The sequence below is a fragment of the Pseudonaja textilis genome, chromosome 8 (genome assembly GCF_049901715.1).
Source record: "Pseudonaja textilis isolate UNSWEBS1 chromosome 8, rPseTex1.2, whole genome shotgun sequence".
In the NCBI taxonomy this organism is placed as follows: Eukaryota; Metazoa; Chordata; class Lepidosauria; order Squamata; family Elapidae; genus Pseudonaja; species Pseudonaja textilis.
This window is the reverse complement of record NC_141997.1, coordinates 29,475,905-29,492,501: the sequence shown is the minus strand read 5'-3', so window position 1 is coordinate 29,492,501 and position 16,597 is coordinate 29,475,905. Positions and strand designations below refer to the sequence as shown.

Genomic DNA, 16,597 nt, shown 5'->3' with positions numbered 1-16,597 from the left:
CCTAGGATTGTATCACAGGCACTTGCAAATTCAACAGGCTCATCAACAGGAGGTTCCCAAACTCAAGACCAACCATTTCTAGGCCCTTCAACCTCTGACTTTTGAAGACCAGAAGAGAGAAGGATCTACAGAGGGCAGTATCCTTCTGTAATCTACCCTTTGGAGTGGCCAGGATCACAACCACTGTGATCTCCCCCCCCCCACACACACACACACACTGTTTTTTGGTTAGCATTCTGGGAGAATCTCTTCTATATCATGGCATTCTCAGCCAAAGGTGTGTAACTTTTGAAAGGCTGTGCTGAAAACCAGGCTTACAATAGCCAGCAGGTCAAAGAAGAGGCCAGTTTCACCTCCCCACTTCAATCCAAGGAATATTTATCCTTCACCTTTGCCTAGAGACTGTGGCCCTTTGGAGCACAAAGCTTTTGGGAAAGAGAAAGAGGGTCAGAGAGGGGGTCCAGAGGCCCAGGTACTGAACTGCTTGAAACCCACCTAAGCTGCATGGGTCTGTTTGTCAAATGTCGACAGAGGAAGAGGCAAAACGTGGATGGAATCCATCACTTTGAGTGGAAGTGCAATCCATGCAAGGACTGAACCTTGTTTGGTTACAAAAATCAGATCTTTTTTATAGACGCATGAGAGAGGCACAGAGGTTTTCCTTGGCATGTCTTGGCCTGCTTTTGGTGGCCTCCCTCCAGCTGTGGGGCTGGCCAGCTGGCCTTGTTCTGGGAATGCAGAACAAGTGGCAGCTTGGGGATCCTTTTCCTTCCCTCGCTACAGCTGGGTCAGATCCTTTCTGCTGCCATTCATAAGGAAGGGAAGCATGCGGGAACCATATTGCTTACATTTAGGGAAGACGTCAAAATGTCACTGCTTGATTTATCTCAAAAAAGCTTCTTCAAATCGGTTTTTGAAAAATAAGGGACTGGGCAGGAAATGCACCTCTATTATCACCAGAGACAACCATTTAATTTTGACAACATTTGCCCTTCTAAAAGTAAAATGCACATTGACATACACACCAAACAAGAGACTATATTAGAAACAGAGATACAGAGGGGTACAGACAGACAGGAAGCTATTATAAATGTTGATGTCGTTTCTGTATCCCTTTGAATGTGACAGTTTAGTTTCAGATGGCTAAATTGATCTCTAGTTGCCTAAAGTTGGTTTGGATTGAGGCGATAGATGATATAAATATAGAGAACTAGATTGTATTTATTCTGTAATCCCATACATTTAATAACTCAGTTATAATTTCCCTATTTTAAAAAGTTATCATGTTCCTTTTAATTGGGGAAAATATATTGGCTGCTAATCTGAGAGGATGCTGCAAGAATTTAACTTTTTGGCTGCAATCTCACTGAACTATGGCTAAGTCTCACTGAATTCTATACAGTTACTTTTGAGCAGTCACACACACCTATTTTAAAATATTGTAGAAAGCTTCAAGGTATTTTTTCAATCAGCTCGTTCAGAATTAAGTCCAATTAAATTAGCTTCACTGTAAAGCAATATTACCTAAAATGGCAGCCACCATGTTTACCACCATATTTGGGGGGAAAAAATTAAGGCCATATCTTCATTTTTGAAAATACAGAAATCTCAACCTCACTCAATGTATTCAAAGCTGAAGTGAGTTTCTGTATGTTATTTCACACACACACCCCTCATCTTTTCTGCAGCCCAACAAGCATCCTCAATTTTCTGATGGGCATCAGGAAAGCAGATTAGAGCTAAGAGCAGGGAGAGAATAACAGAATTGTTATTTTCACTCCATATGTTAAAAATAGTTGTGGGTGATATCTCTAAATATATACCATATCCTCACACGGATATTGTTTGTACGTGGTAGGCCATGTATTCCTCTCCCCAAGGGGTTGAGAAAAAAGAATAGAACATGTACAACACAATTTGATGGAGTTTATTTGGAAGTATTTTTTAAAAATTATATATGTACTGGATTTAACTTGCAAACAAGGGTACGTAACTAAAGCTTCTCAATTGATTCTGAAAAACCTACTCAAGTGAAAACCTTTTTGAATTTCCTCCCACGTAAATAAATATATCATATCCCTCCCGAATCTATTTAGGAAATTTAGGAAATTCCGTAGTAGGCAAATCTGATGAAGTAAGGATTTTTGCTCACAGCCCATCCGCATTAGTTCTTTGGGGTGCGACCCAATAGATTCCATATACTACCATGGAACAGGAAACCCCCGTTTTAACTCGAGGCGCTGCTTACTTTGAACAGATGTGCATAGGATTGTAATGCTAAGTGCAGTTTCTTGGGGTCGCTGCCTGCATTCCAGCTCGGCTTTGCTCTGATAAATCCCTGCAGCTGTCTGCCACTGGCATCTAACCTGCAAGATCATGCCAGATAACCACCACCACCACAACTGTACAAATTAGACTCTCGGTAAGTATGCCTGTGTGCGTTTGGAATGGAGGTGGAGACAAGTTCCTTTGTGTGAAAGGAGGAAAAGAAAAAAAAAGGGTGTGTGTGTGTGTGTTTGCTTCAGCTTAATTGATCCAGAACTGAGACAAAGCATAGGAAGCAGTGGTTTTTCGCTGGGAAAATAAATCTATTTGCTTGGCATACTGATTATTACTTGGATACACCAGCCATTGATTTGAAACAGCTTTCTGATCTCGCTGAAGGACCCACCTGAATATCCCACATTTGTTCTACCCTGAAGAGTTTTTTTTTTTAAAAAAAAAGCCCTCTAGTGATGTATTTAACCCGTTAACTCAGTGACAGAAGATCAAGTAAAATGTAACCGTTTTAGAACATAAAATCAAAGGGCTGGAAGGACCCTCAGAAATCTTTAGTTGAATCCTGATCAAGGCAGGAAATCTTATCCTTCCCTGGTCAAATGGGTCTCCAGTCTATTTTTGAAAACCTCCAGTGATGGAGTATTCACAACTCTGGGAGGCAAGCTATTCCATAGATTAATGGTTCTCCCTCCTTTTTCCTTCCAATGCACCTCGGAAATTTGCTGAATGAACCTTGCAGGACTGTAAATCGTCTAGATAAGCCTTACATTTTCAGTAGCAGACAATGTTTTGAATGGGAGCTTGGGGGAAAAGGGGACAGAACCAAGAACCAAACAATCCATGAAGCTCAAAATCCACAAGAGGGGTTTATAACATCTTCTATTGCAAGGGAAAAGCTTGTCTTCATTAGTGGTAGATAGATCGCCATAGCAACGGCTGGGCGTCACAGTAAAATCACTAGTGTAGAAATGGGCTGGGACAGCTACTTAATTTACTGGTTTCATTGGGACAAAAGGTGTGTGCCTTTTGAGAGGTGCAGGATGCTAGTTCCTGTGGAAGAAGGGATGGGAGTGAGGACATTACGTTTACCAACAGGTACTTGTGGAAAAAAGGAGAGAAAATCAATCTTTCCCAGACTCCTTTATTTGAGAGGAATGGTACGAATTTCTTGAAAATTATCAGGATCTAAAAAAAAAATCGTAGCTGAATAAGTTGTTCTTTCCACACAATAAGTTCTCTCCGTAGGTATCTCTTCTGCTCTCCTAGCGGTTTCCCATGCTAAATTTGCACAACGTATTTAACCCAATTATTGAATTATTTTTTTGTGCTCTGCATACACAACACATTTAACATAAAGAGACCGGCTGGGGTGTGTTCACAGAACATGTCAAGCTACGGAAAGGAGGGAAGGAAAGAAGGAGGGAAGGGCTTTAATCAAAATGAAAACTAACCCAACTTCAACTGACTTCATCCAGTGTGTTGACTAACACAGCTAGAGAGAGAGTGTGTACGCACGCGCGCCTGAAGAATGTGGTGCCTGTTCTGCTGGCAGGGCTTTTTAAAGGATCTTGAGAAAAGCTGTTAATTGCTCTCTCGTTTTAATTATTCCCCAGAAGGCATTTTTCCCTCTATTCTGGAATATCGTCCCCACCCCCGAATATCAATAACATGTGTGCACTAAAGACAACTACTTGCAAATGGGTTTCGAGATCATTATCATATATTTGCATAATGCCACCGTCAAACAAATGCCTTAAACAGCAAGCAAACAAAAACACGAACTCTAGAGAGGTGATTTACGAAACGTGCCGGTGGACTGAAATAGGAAGGAGGGAAAGGGAGATAAACAAAACAAATAAACAAACTGGAAGGGAGAAAGCAAAGCGACTCATTACAGTAATTGGTATGGGGAATATACTATATTTGGCGAAATCAATGGAAAAAGCAGGTGTTTCCGAATTAAATACCCCCTTATAATACCGAAATCACCTATTTCCTCTGGTAGGGTTCGAATGGGCCACAGTAGTAAAACGCGAATGTTTCGCCCTTGTACAATTTCGAAGAGTGAATCCTGGACAGACAGGCCCGATTTTGCAGACTAATTGCTTCATAATAACGGCGCGGCCCTTCGCTGCTTTACTGCATTCAGAAGCTAGCCGACTTCTCATTCCAGGATTGCGGAATAAGGTCTACCTAGCTACTACTATCTTGCTCAGACGAGACGCTCTCCTTGGTCCACTAACCATCAGCGACCACGGCGGTGATGAAGATAATAACAGGGATGATGATGATGATTATGACGATGATGATAATGGTGGTGGTGGGGGCAGTCTTCCGCCTAATTTGCTGCTTAGCCCGAGATAACAAAAACGACAGTCTGGGTCACAGGATGGGCTTTTTTAGCCCCTTGGGTTGCCTGGCCAGGGGTTGGGTGTACAAGACGCGAATCTCACATCCCCAAGGCATGCAGAACGCGGGTTGACAGGGTCATTAGGCCTCTTCAAAAACAGCTTGTGTGCCCTGTCTGTCATTCCACCGCAGCTTTCCATTCAATCGGTCCCACCAAGAAGTTTTGGCTATCGTCCACATTGTCCCAAACCGGACGACCACTCCCACAGGCAAGGTTACGATCCTCACCCCTCCTTCCAGCCTTGAAACATCGACTGTTTGGAGACACCCCCCCCCACACACACACCTCCCATCCGCCCCTCCCTCAACGAAGCAATGGATCGGGGAGAGCAATTTGGATTAGGACGCTGGGAATCGAGGGCAGTTCCATATCAGGTTGATGTGCTGGACAAGAGGGCGAAGAAGGACGTGGGTTCGAGGCGGCTGCGCGCAGCTGCAGTACTTGTAACTCAGGTGCGCCGGTGCGATTGACCTGGGCCCTTGCGTGAAAAGGTTTGACTTTGAGCATTCCGGTTAAGATCCTACTTAAGCACCCATCCTAACTGGAAGATGGAACAGCACAACGGTGAAAGAATCACTGAAAAGTGTTATCTATTCTCGACACTTGGAATCCTAAACACGCTTGCTAGGCGAATAGAGTCCCTGCTTGGATCTGGTTGCTTTTACCTGGAAAGAAAGGCGGGTGATATTGCTCGGGAAGATATTTAATGAGAAGGACACGCGTTACTCGCTGGGTGGCCAGTTCCTAACAGATGCTTGTAATGACTGACCCGGGCGGCCCTTCCTTATCTCGCGACCTGAGGGCAAGTGAGAAAGTGGGGGCGGTTCCTGGTAGAAGGGGTCTCCTCCCTCCCTCCCTCCCTAGGCTAAAAGCTCAAGGAAAGTCGATCATTTTTACTGCAAGGAGAATTGAACTTGGCGTGGGACGCTTTCTGCATCGCGTCAGCCTGAGGCAAATTAGATACGGGTCCTTCGCCAAAATAAAAAATGAAAATAAAAAAGCCAGCCTAAGCGCGCGGCGAACCCAGCCCGGTCTCTTCGCGCGCTATTTAAAAGTAGCCTACTAACTTTTCTTAAAGGAAATGCAACTGCCCCGTTTGTGAGGCTCGCTCCCGCGGCCCCTCGCGTTCCCCACGCCGACTGTGAAAAGGCCGCTTTCCTTCCTCTTCCGTTTCCGAATCGCAATACTGCATCCCTCATCCACCCCGGGTTTTTTTTGTGTGTTTTTGTTTTTAAGAGCAAGTCCTCTCCGTTCCCAAATGTGGAGACTTGCTTTGCCATCACTTCAGCCGCACCCCCACCCACCCCCAAGAGACAAATCCCACTAATGTCATGAGAACTACGAATTTACAAAATAATAATAATAATAATAATAATCTATCTGCACCAACGTAAGAAAAAACGAAGTGGAGGAAGAGGAGGGGGAGGAGCTGCTAGAGGTTTGGGGGGCCCGCCATTCCCTCCTCGCCTTCTTTCTGACCAGAATGAGTTCCTGCGGTTTTTTGTTTTTTTCCCCCCTCACCACCTGCTTCTGAAAACAATTTTGAGCTGGCCAGATATACTTCTTGAAAAGGGAGGGCCTGACAAACTTTACGCGGAGAAAAGACCACGCTGAGGTCTCAGGTATTATTTTTTTTTTCCCCTCTGAAGGGTTAAGGAAACGGTTTGGATAAAACAAAGTTTGGAAGGGAAGGAAGAGACCCGAAAGGCACGAGGTCAATTTGGACGTTCGGTAGTAATGATTTAACATTTGCGGGATTAATTCAGGGAGGGGAGGAGAGGAAGAGGAGGAGATGATGTGGAGAAGAACTAAATAAGGGGGATCTGTTTCTTTTCTCAGACTCGACCGTTTAAGACGGAATACTGGGAAACGAATTCCTTCTGCCCCAGCGATGAAAGCAAAGGAATGCTTTGCTTTCTCTAACGAAAGGGACGCTGGCAGTCTTCCACAGCGGCTCGCCAACCCTCTCCTCGTCGCCGCCTCTCTCTCTCTCTCTCTCTCTCTTGCAAAGCAGCGGCTATTCTGGGGCCGCGAGGCGGCCTTGGCGGTAGTAGGTCAGTGCCTGGGTTGAAGGAGGGTCGAAGAAGAAACGGGTATCCACGGGACCTTCAAAGTGCCCGCGTGGAAAAATTGCATCTCTGCTCGTGGGGGGAAGGGGAAGCCCACTCTCTCAGGGATGGGCGCAACGACTTCTCCCTGGAACCGAGGCCGGACGGTCTCAGCCGGATGGGCTCGTTAGGGGAAACTTCGTTGCAATTGGGGGGTCTTCCTTCAGGCCCTTCAAGGAGAAATAAATAAGACCTTCTCGCCGGAGTGTCAACGGGGCAGCACTTAATGTGGACTATTACAACCGCCGCCGTTCTCCACGCGCCTTCCGTCAAAAACAACCTGTTGTAAACACGAGACTTTAGACCAGGCGCCGGTGCCAGATCCAAGAGCGGAGTTTGCGGACTCCAGGCAGGCGGAAGGGCCGTTCATTGAGCGCCTGGCTCAGCTGCCAACCCGGCGCCCTACAGGTGGCAGGGAAGCCCAACAGCTCCTCCTCACGAAACTCGGGACAAGAGTCAGTCGGCCTCCTCGGCCGCCGCTCGCTTGGCGCTTCCTCGGCGACGAGGCGCGAACTTTCCCCCCCTTCTTCCTCTCCCTTTCTCTTTTCCGCCGAGGGCAACCATTTCGGGAGGGAGGGAGGGAGGGGGAGAAGGAGCTGTGGAGCAAGTGCGGGAAAGAGGGGGGGGAAAGGGGGGGAGGGAGGGGGAGGACGCAGGCAGGAGCGCGAGGGCGGTCTCCCGCTGAGCGCCCGGCCTGAATGGGAGCCAATCGCGCTGCCCTGGCCTCTGCCAATCATCGCTCTCCCTCCAATCCCACCCGCGCACATTTCCAAACTCTGGTTCCCAACCGCGCCGCTCAAATGTGCCGAGCGCTCTGCCAATCGCTGGAGGCCAGAGCGGGGAGCGGATGGAATGAGCAGCCGAGTTGGGAAGCGGAGGAGACAAAAGAAGTTAAAGAGCCGCTTAATCGCTCCATGTTTGGCAAGGCGGCGGCGCTGGTGACGGTGGCGGCGGCAGCGGGCAGGGGGAGGAAGGCTTCAGCCCCCGCCGGGCTGGCCCAGGCCCGGGCTACCCCCGTGCGGCTCGATGGGCGAGTGGGCGGCGGCGGCGGCGGCATGGAGCCCGCGCTGAGTTGTAAGAGGAGTCCCAGCCTGCGCTTGGCCGACTCCTTTGGCGGCGGCGGCGGCGGCGGCTTCCACCCGTTGCACCCGGGGGACTTGGGCTCTTCGGACGCGGCTGCTACCGCCCCCTTCGGGCCCGAACACGTGGCGGCGGGGGCTCTCCAGCTCAGCCCAGCCAGCCCCGAAGCGACTTTCGCCGCGGCCGCCTCTTTGCAATCGGCCGGGAGCGGAGTTGGCGCCAACGGCGCGGCTCCCGCCTCGGCTAGTCAGCCTTACCCGGCGGCGGACAGGGAGCTGGCGCTGCGGCGGGAGCCGGGCTTGCGGGGGGATCCGCCGCAGCTCCAGCAGCCCCCGGCGGCCGCCAGCTCGCCCATGTTCATCTCCTCGGCCGGCACCTACGGCGCTGGGGGCGACCTCCATGCCGCCGTCTTTCCGGGCCTGCACGAGCACCCCGCCGGCACCTCCGGCGGGCATCACCCGCTCAACGGCCAGATGCGCTTGGGGTTGGCCGTGGCTGCCGCCGCCGCCGCCGCCGCGGAGTTTTACGGCCGCATCGAGCCCTTCCGCCCTTCGCCCGCCGGCTCCGAAGCGTCCTACGGCCCTGCGCCGCACGGCTATCCGGTCAACTTAGCGGCCGCCGCCGCCGCCGCTTTGCAGCAGCAGCAGCAGCAACAGCACCACCACTCGCACCCGCCTGCACATGCGCATCACGCGTCGCCGCCGCCGCCGCCGCCGTCCCACGCGGGCGCTGCCGCCGCCGCCGCCGCCTTCCTTCGCTACATGCGGCAGCCCATCAAGCAAGAACTGATCTGCAAGTGGCTGGAGGCCGAGGCGGGCGGCGGCCGCCCTCCACCCTGCTCCAAGACCTACAGCACCATGCACGAGCTGGTCAACCACGTCACGGTGGAGCACGTCGGGGGGCCTGAGCAGAGCAGCCACGTGTGTTTCTGGGAGGAGTGTCCCCGCCAAGGGAAGCCCTTCAAGGCCAAGTACAAGCTCATCAACCACATCCGCGTGCACACGGGCGAGAAGCCCTTCCCCTGCCCCTTCCCGGGATGCGGCAAGGTCTTCGCCCGCTCCGAGAACCTCAAGATCCACAAAAGGACGCACACAGGTGGGTGGCCTCTTCCCTCGTGGGCTGGGTCCCGCCTCGCCAAGCCCGGCTTCCCTTTTCTCCGCCTTTCCTCTTGCCCGGCGTCGGTTCAGGCATGTGACTTTTATCACGAATAAGCGATTTCTTGGGCGCGATGGCTCCACACCGCCGCGAGCGGAAGCCCCCCTGATACCTCGATCCTGTTATTACGTCGCATCTCCGCGTGTCTTGGCGATGCGGTAAAGCAGCTTCGGAGCTCCAGGCTGTGAGGCTTGGGCAGCTGGCGAGCTTTCCGGCTCCACAGCACTCTTCAACAGGCAGACGAAGAGCGCTGAGGAGGTCTGGGAAAGACACCAATGCCTGGGGAAGTGGGGAAAACCCCAGGAGTCCCCCAAGAACCGGCGCACTCTGAACTTTCTCTTCTGAAATCTAATGTTGGGTTCCCACCCATCCATCCCCCGTGTTCTTTGGTGCAGAGAGGGGGAAAATGTGCCACGTCTTTCACGTGAAATCCAGAGAAGCGACTTTGGTGGAGCTGTAAGCCCTTGGTTTGGGTTTCTATGTTTTGTTTATACTATAATTCTATTGACTGTTTCCTAGTATGATTTGATTGCTTATTGCACCCTATGACTATTATTAAGTGTTGTACCTGATGATTCTTGACTCTTGACGAATGTATCTTTTATGTACACTGAGAACATTTGCACCAAGACAAATTCCTTGTGTGTCCAATCACACTTGGCCAATAAAAGAATTCTATTCTATTCTATTTTGCTTTCTTACGTTCAAAATGTAGGCATAATTCTTATAGCTAGTTGCCTTCGTGGTTCTGGTTTGTTTTGGAGCCGTTTGATAGAAAAAGAGGCCCGTATCTATGCTGACCTAGGGGAAAGGTTTACAACGATCTCCCCAAAGTGGAGAAGAACCCCATGGAAGGTGAGACCAGTCCCGGGGGGCCTTTGGCTGCTTAAGGACAGGGCCGGGCTTTGGAGAGGCTTTTTAGTTGGAATTGGCTTTAACGGCGCTGTTAACTTTTACGGCTTGGTTTTGATCTGCGGCAGCCTTTTTGATTCTCCTTAAAAAGGCAGCTTGGAATTTATAGTGGCCTGTAGACAGATATTATCCACCAGAGACGTTTTATGGGGAAGGTGAGCAGCACAGGAGGGGAATTCACCTAATTGTTTTTGTGATTTATCGCGTCTTGCTTGCAAAGAGAGAGCGCGCGAGGGCGGACGAGGTGCAATGCGCTCTTCAGCCGCCAAAGCAAATGGGCCTCAGGCGACCAGAGCGGCCCGATTTATTTATTTATCTTAAGGTGGCGAATCTGCCCCCACCAAACCCATCTGGCTGCACGCAGCTGCCTCCTGTTCTTGTTGCAGACTTCTCGGAGCCCTTTAGGCGCGCGGTGGGGTGGGGTGAGTGGGAGGAGAAGCTGCGTGGGTCCCGCAGATCGGAGAATAAATGAATTCTGCTCTCCCTTCCTTCCCTCTTTGAGTGCAGACATTCTTTTGTTTCTCCTTTTTTTTTCTTGCTGGTGCTCCGGGGAGACATGAGGTAAGTGTGTGTGTGTGTGTGTGTGTGTATGTATCTGGTCTCCCCCCCACCTGCAGTTTTGGGGGGCTCTTCCCCTTTAAAGGCTGCTTTTCCAGGTCTCGCTGCCGGCTGGGGAGGCAATCCTTTGGGCGCCAGGCATGCAGGGCAGGGGTCCCTAAAACTTGGCAACTTTAAGACTTGTGGACTTCAACTCCCAGAATTCTCCAGCCGGAGAATTCTGGGAGTTGAAGTCCACAAGTCTTAAAGTTGCCAAGTTTTAGGCACCCCCTGATGTAGGGGAACCAGAAGGGTCTGCTAGTCTTCTGCCTGCTCTGTCAGGTCTAAGGGACGGAGGGAGGAGGACACAGAACAGCTGGCAGAGGAGCTTGACCGGCTCTGCGGGCCCTGGTGGCGGGTGCGTTCTTTCTCTTCTGAGCAGCCTTCCCGGAAGGCGAGAGCCAGCTAGGATCTCTCTTGTTCCCCGACTCCAAGGAGGGAGTTGATACCTTTCTGGTTGCAGGGCTCAAGGCTGTTTGTAGGCCTCCTCCAAGGGCTCAGGCAAGAGGCAACGCTGAGGGTTAGGCGGAAAGAAGGCGTGGCTGGGCCAGGTGAGTGGCTTTTTCTCCTTTCCTGGCTGTTGCTCCCGAGGAGGAAGAGATGCTTCCCGAATAAAGGCGAATGTATGTGTCCCAAGATAATGGGGGATCAAATGTGGGTGGGTCACCGGGATCAAGAGGTTTTGTCTTCCGAGCTTGTGGAGTCTAGAACCCACCTGCAGGGAACTCCTCTCTAAGCAGTTGTGTGTGTATTTATATGATGCCTGTTGTATGTGGCTGTTCAGATGCTCATGGGATGTATGGATGGCTGGCTTTTAAAGTTGTGGGTTTGCTTCTGCTGCCCAGCCCTCGCCTTCTAAGTACTTGTTCAGCTGATGGTAAATCGGCATTCCTGTTGAGGCCTGTTTCCCAGGCTTCAACCACCTCCCCGGCTGTTTTTGTGCCTGCTCATCCAACAATCGTAGTAGCTGCGAAGTTGAACGTGTTGCATTCAAGCTTTGCAAGCTCCCAAGGTCGCTTCGTTTGACTGAAAGCGGGAGGAAGCTGGATTTCTCAGGGCGCAGGAAAAGCAAGGCTCCCCTTGCAACGGCCATCCCCTTCATCCTTCCCGGGCTTGAACGTAGGTTTGTTTCCCAAGGAGAAAAGCGAGCCTCTGCAAGGCGCGATTTGGGAACTTCCCACAGCGACCCGGTACTCCCATGGCGCGTCTCTTGCCGGAAAGGAAGGCAAACCCCAGAGGCGTCTCGCGTTGGGATATTTGATCCTTGTGACTAAGGCAACGTATTCCCCCCCCCCGCCCCTTCCCAAGCAGGATGGATGGAAAGCCTGACCCAAATGCGCCAGGGAAAACTCTCGCGAATGCGGGTTGGGTGAGGGAAGTCTCGATGTGGGAATGTCTTAGCTCCTGTGGGAGGCCCCTCGCCTCCGATTTCAGGGAAGGCTTCAGGACTGGCTGGGCTCGAACTTGCGTTCTTCCCGGGCCGCTGCCGAAATCCCTCTGGGTGAGGGGCTGACACGGCCCCGGGAAGCCTCTACAGACCGTGCAGTAATATTAGGAGAGTAGCATCGTTGGAGAATGTGAGAAAGCGCCAGATTTGTTTTTTGTTTATTTATTTGTTTGTTTATTTATTTATTTATTTGTCAAGCGATTATAAGATAACAGGCATAAGTATAAACATAGTTATGAATACCTGAAATGGATACATATAAGAAAAATAAAAGGAATCCATAGGACAGGGACGGTAGTAGGCACGATTGGTGCGCTTATGCAGGCCCCCTTTGCTCTTTTCTCCTTGGAACTCGGAGGCTCTGCTTGGACTGAAACAGCGTAGCTTGCAATTCGGCCCCTTGCCGGAAAATATTTGCATTGGAAAAAGGTTTCCCCGAGGAATGTAGCGCCTGAAAGCGCAGATGGTGGTTGTTTGCAATAGTAAATAGGCGAAAATCCCGCAGTTCTAGCTGGCATCCTCACCCAAGCAGAGTGAAGGGTGGGACTTCCTTCTTGTGGCAAAATCCACCTGGTGAAAGATGCTACTTTGGCTTATTACTGGCTGCAAGAATTATATTTTCAGTTCTACCCATAAAATAGCAAAACGAGGCTTCCTTTTTTTTAAAAAAAACAATAATAGTGTCACCAACAAAAAATGTTTAACCTTCCAGAGCAGGTCAGTGAGCCTTTTGTGGCATCCATCTATTTAATTCAATTGCATCAAGAAACAGATCTGCAGATTATTTTGCTTTCTGTCTTTTAGAGGAGAATCTTATCCCTTCTAAACAGGAGAAACTTACAATTATGTCTGAACAGACAGCCTGAAGTTGCACTTATTATTAAGCTGCAATTTAAGCCCTCTGAAAGGGAGTCACTCTAGATTTCTGACATCACCCACTCCGCTGGAGGTGAGATCCTTCTTCGGCAGTGGATCCCTTCTTTTTATGAGGATATACTTGCTTTGCTCTTTTATTGGATTGTTTCCCCAATCATTGGCAAGTGGTAAAGCAATGGGGGAAAATGAATCCCTTCCTATCTGAGAATGCAGTTGGCCGGAGAACTTAGTGGCTTAAAAAAAAAAAAAAAACTCAGTGTTATGTTTAAACAGCTGCTCTTGAAGAAATTATGGCCAAATATATTTTTTTTTCCTGAAGATAGGTCAATTTCCCTGGGTAGCTTTTACAAGCCCCTCCCTCTTTTAACCCCCAATTTTTAATTTTTAATAAGAATTCAAAGGGGAGATGAGGAGCAATTTTTCTCTTACGCTGGAAGCCTTTATCTGAAAATCGTGTTGTATTGGATCATCGTTTAGCAGACGTTCCTGGGTGGTATGGATTGTGCTTTGAAGCAAATCTAAACCTTGATATGCTGGCCTTCTTATTGAGAGATGGCAATGATGATGATGATGATCCTGAAAAAGTGTGTTCATGGCAGCAGGGTGGGGGAGGGTGGTGAGAAAGGATGGGGGGGGGAGAAATATCAATGTAATGTTCCATTTTTTCTCCCTCTCTGTTTTACAAGCTGCTTTAAACCTCCTTTGCTAGAGCTTGACGCCATTATCCTGGTGTTTGGTTTGACCTGTAAATGCAAGCAGGTTGGTTGGCTTTCATGCTTTCTTTTCACAAGGAGACCAACGATAGATGTTTTTGTCTTTCAGGGGAGAAGCCTTTTAAATGCGAGTTTGATGGCTGCGACCGGAAGTTTGCCAATAGCAGTGACAGAAAGAAACACTCCCATGTCCACACCAGCGACAAGCCATACTTCTGCAAAGTCAGAGGCTGTGATAAGTCCTACACCCACCCAAGCTCTTTGCGAAAACACATGAAGATCCACTGCAAATCCCCACCACCTTCTCCTCCCCCAGGATCTCACGGGTACCAGCCTGTGGGGACAGCTCTGGGTGCCCCTCTTTCCCCACTTCAGGACTCATCAGGAAGGGGCCAGCCTACCAGCCTTTCTCCTCAGGTCACCAACCTCAACGAATGGTACGTTTGCCAGGCCAGTGGGGCGGCCAACCACCTCCATGCCCCATCCAGTAATGCCACCTCTTCTGAGGAGGAGGAGGAAGAGGAGGAGGAAGAGACCTACAGGAACTCTGAGTCAAGGACTATTCATTAGAACTCTAGAATGGCATATGCACGTGCCATGTTTGTTCACTTGGTCTATTTATTAACTAAATGAAACCCTATGGTGTTTGTATATGTAATTAATTTAAGTCATTGGACTTATATCTTTTTTATTTTATTAAAAAAGAAGAGTCTTTTTTTTTTAAACCAATTTAGATTTCAAGAATAACCCGACAGGCATTTACTTTTCTGCCCCCACCCTTCCCAGTCTAAGGATAAATTAGGAGAGGTTCAAGGCCTAGCTTGATTTGCAATGTACGCATAGCCAGCTTGACATGAAAATGTTTTCCAAAACAAAGCCAGAAATGTGGTTCATGAATGCAGCATAAGTGAATGGATGCTCTTGATGCCAGGAGTCAGCGTTATAATCTTTGAAAGATTTATTCTGCTCTACGTTTGTCATTTGTTAAACTGCCAGACGATTTTTTTGCATTCATAATCTCTGTATTTAGTTCATGGCCTTTGGAATCCCCCAAGATCTCAAAAGGGAGCGAATGAATATAATCCTTGAACTGATGTTTGCATCAGACTAACACTAATGTTGAAACTCTGGCTATTCCTAGTTATAATTGCTCCTTGAAGGTTAATGCTAAGACTGCTTGCATAGAAGATTGATCTTTAAATAGTGCTTACTTCCAGGTCAGTTGAGGGAAGGGAGTGAGTGTTACAATCCCAATTAAATAAGATTTCACAAAAAGCTGGATTTTCTCTTTTGGTTCCTTTATGCTAAATATTTATCTTCAGAATAAACAATCTGCATTGATCGATTGGCTGGCCTCAGGACATCAGTATGTTTCCATATCTTTAGGTCTTTAGTTTTGCATATGTTCATTTTTTAAAAATAATTCTAATTTTTAAAACTTTACTGAGCTCTAACTTTGGGACAGAGAGATAAATAAAATACTGCTGGTGTCAGTGTAAATGCTGCAATTATTTATTATTATTTTAGGCATTCAAGGTACCTGAAAGCAACTTTCTCACTGATTTCGGTGTTATTTATAGGCAGCTAGTTTTTAGCAGGACTCCTTTACAAGTTCTCCTTTTTAAAAATAATCCACCCCTGCCTATTTCTTAGTTGAGACCATGAATCTAAGTATACTTACTTGTGAACCAGTCACACGGAATTGAAGCATATTAGATTTATGAGAAAAATAATGTTTGGAAATGGAGCCCAAAGTAAGGCATTGGATCAAACTTCTCCCTTCTTTTGAAAGAGGTATAATGCTGGAGAAACCATCTTTCTTTCTGAAAGAATATTTTTTACATGACCCAGCTTTTCATCCCTTTTTTATACAAAGGTTTTATAAGCAATTTCATATTTTTCACCACCTGTAATTATATGCAATGATTCAGTGACCAAAGTAAATTGTCATAAATGGATAAACGGAATGGGGTGGGAGAAAAAATAAATTGCCTTTGGCCTCACTGCCAGGCTATTCAAGGGAAAGGTCATGGAACACTGACAAATTCTGATGTGGTTAGTGAAACATTTCAAATGCAAAACGTTGGTTCGTCATAAACACCCTACAGATATTCTAAAGAGCACTAATGTATCCTCAGAGACCACTGAATAAGGAACTGGTTGCTTACCGATTCCCAGGGCTTGTAGAAACGAGTGGGAATTTTTTTTTTTAAATGTGCCCGTATTGTAATATGTAGTCTTGTCATTGTTATAAATTGTATGTGGAAGTGATTTATTTTGTACAGCTAAATTAATTTATTTTTTTTAATTTTTAGATATCATTGCATTTCCCTCCCCCTTTTTATAGCATACAGAACGCACCAAAGAAGACTATTATACTTTTGGTGAAAGCTGTCTATAATTCTGTGGTTTGTTTCAGAGGAAACCTCACCCTATTTTTCAAACTTACTTGAATGAATAATGTAATGTGAAAACAGACCCTTTCTGCATGTCTGCTGTGCAGTGTGTTGGTGTTCGGTAGTTTATAGATATATTTGTTTTTTTAGTCCAGTGCATGGTACTGTCCATCTGAAAGCTTTTAAATGCCCTCACCATATTGTTATACAAAGGAAAGGACATTTTAATGTCTATATCCATAAGTATATAAAGGGAACTTGAATACAAACCACTTTTAAACTACGTTTGCTTGTTTTCTTGTTTTCCATTTCTTTATTCGCAATCCGTTCAGATACTAAGAAAAATACAATGAAAAAGGCATGGACTTTCACAAGGTAATTTCAATTTTGGCAGTCTTTATTTTGGGGGGAAAATGTCTTGCTGATTTTAAATGCATTATTTTTTAATTTATACATTTTATTTTCATGTCCTCCTTCTGGAAAGAAAAATTGCACTATTACCAGCCCTCGTGTTTTGCTTAATGTGAAACTTGACATCTTTAGAGGTACACAATTACTAGGAAGAAGGTACTTTGTTCCAATGGACATACTTCCAAATAATTGAGGTTATCTTTGGGGATGCA

At 47.6% G+C, this 16,597-nt stretch overlaps 1 protein-coding gene across 1 annotated transcript; it reads left to right on the top strand.

Moving 5' to 3' along the window:
- Positions 1-7,595: 7,595 nt before the first annotated feature.
- Positions 7,596-16,257, top strand: ZIC5 (Zic family zinc finger 5). The gene is made up of 2 exons (XM_026708384.2): positions 7,596-8,973; positions 13,688-16,257. The coding sequence occupies exons 1-2, from the start codon at positions 7,599-7,601 to the stop codon at positions 14,146-14,148; spliced, it is 1,836 nt and encodes a 611-aa protein (XP_026564169.2). The 5' UTR covers positions 7,596-7,598; the 3' UTR covers positions 14,149-16,257.
- The last annotated feature ends 340 nt before the right edge of the window (positions 16,258-16,597 follow it).

Coding starts and splice junctions, on each gene's coding strand:
- ZIC5 (XM_026708384.2), top strand. CDS start 7,599: ATGTGCCGAGCGCTCTGCCAATCGCTGGAGGCCAGAGCGGGGAGCGGA. Junction 8,974..13,687: donor CCACAAAAGGACGCACACAG/GTGGGTGGCCTC, acceptor TTTGTCTTTCAG/GGGAGAAGCCTTTTAAATGC.